General features: G+C 37.5%; 1 protein-coding gene across 1 annotated transcript; it reads right to left on the reverse strand.

Moving 5' to 3' along the window:
* Positions 1–352: 352 nt before the first annotated feature.
* Positions 353–3,252, reverse strand: LOC146653184 (uncharacterized). The gene is made up of 4 exons (XM_085382221.1): positions 2,610–3,252; positions 2,354–2,521; positions 2,138–2,233; positions 353–1,303 (listed from the first exon to the last, which is right to left on the reverse strand). Exons 1-4 carry the CDS (start codon positions 2,700–2,702, stop codon positions 986–988), a joined length of 675 nt encoding a protein of 224 aa, XP_085238347.1. The 5' UTR covers positions 2,703–3,252; the 3' UTR covers positions 353–985.
* Between the last annotated feature and the right edge of the window lie 1,860 nt (positions 3,253–5,112).

Raw genomic sequence — 5,112 nt, forward strand, 5'->3', positions numbered from 1 at the left:
GAATTAATTTTTAGTTTCAAAATGTTAACCATTTTAAGCTAATACAACTCAAAAATTTAAAATACAAATGCTTGTAATATCCAAATCTACTGTGTTTTGAATTTGATATAAAAAAAAAGTGCCCAAAATAATTACACTTGTAAAAACATAAGACAGAAAATATAAATTCAAGTTACAAATTTATTGAGTTACTTTAACACATAGCCTTTCTAACAAAAAGCCCAAAGACATAAATCCACCACATTTTATAGGGAATAATGTCGGAAATTTTGGCACAAGGTTAAAATATTAGAAATAAAGAATTTCACAACATGTTTTAAGAGTATTCAAATTTGATTAACACATGAGTATGGCCTTTTTATTAAAAAACAAACAAAAGGAAAAGAAAATCCTGCATTATTAGGTGGGAAAACCGAATGAAAGTTATAGTATAGTGCAGCTAATACACTGAAATATAATTGTTAACCTTTTTAATATGCCAATACTGTGGTTATGCAAAATGCACATTTGTAGAGTGCAATCACAGTCTCAACAACAAAGCAATAAAACATTAAATAGAAAAATACTTCTTTAGAGACATAAAACAAAGTGTTATAAACCTCCTTAGTGCCTTATGTCAGTTATGAATAGTTCAGGAGGAACGTTCCTTACGTGACATTCAAGATCCCACCTAGAAGCCAGAAATGTAGTGAGATTGTCCTTCATTTTCTCTATAGATTTACAGTTATCTAACTAAAAACACAATCAAAATCAACTAAAAACACAAGTGATGATGGGGGAAAAAATAAATTAATAAAATAAAAATCACCCCTTTTACTTTGGATGTGGCTTTTAGATAATGAAGTATGAAACAGAGTCTGCAAAGATTTCTTTATTCTATTCTCTCTTTAAAAAAAAAAAAAAAAACTTATCCAGACTTGGAAACATGATAAACTGAATTACTTGCTTTAACAGGCACTTGAGGGCTGTGTAAGAACCCTGGACATTATTCTGCTGCCAAAAGATCATTTTTAAGACTCAGCACTTTGGGCTTCAACTTCCCACCCTCCAGACCCATCAAAACGTTCTGAATGAAGTCAAAAATGTTGGCCAAACATTTTGGGTAGCTTAGGTGCAGGGCGTAGGTCAGTCCAAATATCACTAGAAATGCATCAGCCAGGGTGGTGAAAACAATGATCATGTTACCCTCGACCAAAACTGCAGTCTTCTCAGGGCAGAAGAATGTTGCATCGCTGGAATTGGCTCTGATCAGGACTCGTCCAAGTGGCACTTCACTAATATCTGGTCTATCAGAATGCATCATCTACAGAAAACAAAATTACTTCATGTTAGTGCATTCAAATTCAAATTTTATTTGTCACGTACACAGTCATACACAGTACGATATGCAGTGAAATGCTTGGACAACTGCTCGTGACCTAAAGAAAACAAAAAAAGGAAAAGGCTATGAATAAGATAGGAAATAAATATGAAAAATTAAAAAGGGAAATAAATATGAAAAATTAAAAAGGGTAAATTTTACTAGGAAGGAATAAAATATAAATTAAGGTTAAAAATGAAATAACTGTACAACACAAATTAGAATGAAGGGTAAATTTAACTGGGAAAGAATATTTTATTTTATGGGAAATCTTGGCAGCATCATTAGGAAACGCATGCGGCGTGCGACTGACGAACAACGACCACTGAAACAGGAACCCCCCACACATATAAATTAAAGTTGAATTTCTCTTAGTTTCATCTATACAAGTCACATTTCTGGATTATTACTAGCTCAGAAATCAATTGTTTGAACAACAAAAAAGCCACAACACACCAAAGATTTGAGAAAACAAACTGACAAAAATAGTACTTTTAGTAAAGCAAAGTCATACCTCTTCGTAGCAATAACAACAGAAAGTCAATAGGAGTTATATATTTTTTTCATTTGTACAGTGATGTATGGTTGGGCTAGGAACATTATAGAAGGTCTACACACATTAAAAACATGTAGTGTTTCCATTATGTGACATGGACACTGTTGTAGACAGATCCAAGCATGGAGATGCTTCTCAAACTGTCAAAGTGTCATAATGTTTTGAGAAATCTAAACAAGGATGCTACTAAGATATTGTTCACAACTTTGTCCAAAACTTACATCCCATGTTTTGATGAAGGTACAGGTGTCTTCGTACAAATAGGCAGAGAGGGCATGAAGCACACCAGCACTTTGGGCATGGATATCAGCTTGTTCCTACATCACAAGAAAATTTTTATTTTAAATTATTGGCTAACCTAGTCAAGAATGGTAATTAAAATTGAAAAATTGATCAAATTAATTAAAGCTCAAAAAACAAGACAAAAACCCACTAACCTGGAGATTATAGCTTCTGAAGAGCTGAGACAGGACATCAGACACGTTCCCTGTGCAAACAGCTTTCTTTCTGAATAAGCTCTGGAGCCGGGGAGCATGTTGATCCAGCACAGCATAAAAGTGGTTTTTCAGGTGAAGGTTTGTAATCCTGTGGAATTCTGCACAGATCTGAACACACATAATTTGTTCAGACAGGCCAGATAACAGGAGTTGATATAAAATACATCTTGTTAGATACATCTATATACATTCTTACCTGGGACTGGGTGTCATATGCTGTGGGAGTGTCTGGTCGGGCGTGGTCCAGGTTCCTGTCATTCGTCCCTGGGGGTGGAGTTGGCCAGCTCATCACCTGTTGTCAATCTCCGGGGCTCCACCTAGAGGGTTTTTAAGCCGGCACGGCCTGCCACTCCTCGCCAGTTCATCCTGCTACCATCTGTGGTAAACTCGCCCTCCTCTGAGCTCTGACTCTGTATATCTGGACCATGGGTTAATGTGTTTTTGTTTCCTGTATTCTTCAGATTCACCACCCGTCGCACTCATCAGTAGTGCTGGTTTGGTCTCCATTCTGTTCTTCCGTCTGCTCTGAACCCAAGGATTATATACTCCACTTCTCCTCAGCCTGCCCTTCAGTCCGTATTCTCCACCTCCTTGGAATCTGGACCGGACTCTCCACACTCTTGACCCTCTCTGGAATACTCCCACGGCAGCCCTTTTCCCGCCTAATAACTAGGGTCTCCAAGTAAGCCCAAGACTATCCACTGGCACTCCGTACCTCTGTCCCTTACTCGTTTTTTTCCATTCAGTAACATCTCTCTCCTGTGTTTACAGAAGTTCCCGTTAGAGTTCTCCCCGTGCTCTACGCCGGTCTCTCCGCCCACGGATTTCCCTTAGTTTCTGCGTATGGTTTCTGTTAAACCCAGTTCTGTTCACGTTTTGTTCTTTTCAATAAATTATACACAGTTCGAAGCAAATTGAGTCTGCTCTTGAGTCCACCGCATTCTCGCCCGTGACACTGGGATTTCAGAGTAGGCCAGCAATCCAGGATCTGACGTACTGGTAGGTCATCATTGATGATCTCTTTGCATTGCAAGGCCAAAGTTGTGTGCCTCAGCTTTGTAATCAGGATTCTTTTCACTTTTCTCGACTTCATCTACAATCTGTAGTCTTAGCTGGTCATGGTAAACAGCATCTTCACCCCTGAAAATTTACTTCTGCCCTGGCATGGACATAACAGTAAAACACAGAAGACAAGACAGACTACACAGAGAACAGAAAAGACACACAACCAAGGAGACACAGATGAAACATAACCAGCCCAGAACTCAACTAAACCTTAACTAATAATAACAACAATACAAGAACTTCACCTCATTTCAATATAACATAAGAAAGCAAAAATACAAAATAAACTCAAAATGCTGTGTCACAGACCCAGCCCCTGACAGATAAAAAACTAAGTCTTTCACTAATGAACACTGGGCATCAGAATAAAATAAAACGAAAAAATAACTGTTTGGTAAATATATTATTGATGGATTCACCCTTAAGCTAACCTAAAATAGACCAGGCACAACAATTTTACAGTTCAGAAGATTCTACATTTCAACTTGGTATACATAACTATTTGCAATGTAAACCAAGTTCTACCACCTAATTATGTAATGATTAATCACTGCTTTTGTAAGTATGTCCTGTGCCTACAATTTTGCTGCCCCAGTTTTAATATGTACAACTCCAGAGAACTAAACGTAAGTTTTAAGTTCCACCAGTTAGCAAATGGGTTAGCCAAAGTCAATATCCACGTATGCGCTAAGTGTGAAGCAGCGCAGCAGTGCATATTGATTCAACAATTTAACCACAAGGCAGTTTATAATCTGCAAATCCAGAAACGCCTTCAAAAGACTTCTTTTGAAATAGTAAGAGATTAGAAAAGTTATTAACACATTATTAGTCCCAGCCTCTGCTGGGACTAATAATGTGTTATACTAAATATGAGCTTATTAGCATAATTCATGCAAAACACTTTGGGGCCAAGCCAACATGGATAAAACGACGCATGCATGTAATTCTTAAATGCCTGCTAGAGTTGTACATTTATGACGATAAAAAACCCATATTACAACGGAGAACTATAGTTTCAGAAAAAATAAAACTTACCACAAAAGCGCTCCTGAAGATGCTGCAAAGGCGGTAAATGCAGCTAGCCAAGTGCAGAGCGTTAGCTGTTCCAGTTCAAAAGTCCGTAACATACCATAGCATGCCCTCCTTTATCCAGCGTCAAAGGCAATGCCGCAAAAAAAACCTTGACAAATGTTTTTATTTCTGTTCGGATATTAACGTTCCACAAGTTTCTTTCGGAGTAATGAGCGGGCATTCGCACTCGAAGCGAGGAATCCAAGATGGTTGCCAGCACTTCATAAAGAAACAGGTGGCGCACGTAGGTACGTAGGTAGGCACGTAAGTGACGTCAGTGTTAAAACTCAAATTATTTGAGGGCAATGCCAGAAACTAATCAATATATTCAAGTACTAATAACTTGAAAAACAAACTTGTTCAAACTACTCAAAAAAATAAAGGTGTATGAACTTATAACAGGTTTTTAAGTAGTTGGAACTCATTTCATTTATCAACCTATTACTATTCGGTCTTACAGTGTGGTAAAAACGTCTCTGTAACTGTAACAGCAGTCGTCCTGTGGATAACTATCCCATAGACACCCATATAAAAAAGTAATGCTGAAATAAACTGATATTTCA

This window comes from Rhamphochromis longiceps, linkage group LG15, assembly GCF_057381845.1.
Source record: "Rhamphochromis longiceps isolate RC_006_pf linkage group LG15, R_longiceps_female_GT1.1, whole genome shotgun sequence".
NCBI classification, from domain to species: Eukaryota; Metazoa; Chordata; class Actinopteri; order Cichliformes; family Cichlidae; genus Rhamphochromis; species Rhamphochromis longiceps.

Bases quoted from the DNA above. Each gene is read 5' to 3' on its own strand.
- LOC146653184 (XM_085382221.1), bottom strand. From the start codon at position 2,702: ATGAGCTGGCCAACTCCACCCCCAGGGACGAATGACAGGAACCTGGAC. The intron at 2,522-2,609 runs GTAAGAATGTAT...ATGTGTGTTCAG, and splicing joins CATATGACACCCAGTCCCAG to ATCTGTGCAGAATTCCACAG. The intron at 1,304-2,137 runs GTAAGTTTTGGA...TGTTTTCTGTAG, and splicing joins CCTTCATCAAAACATGGGAT to ATGATGCATTCTGATAGACC.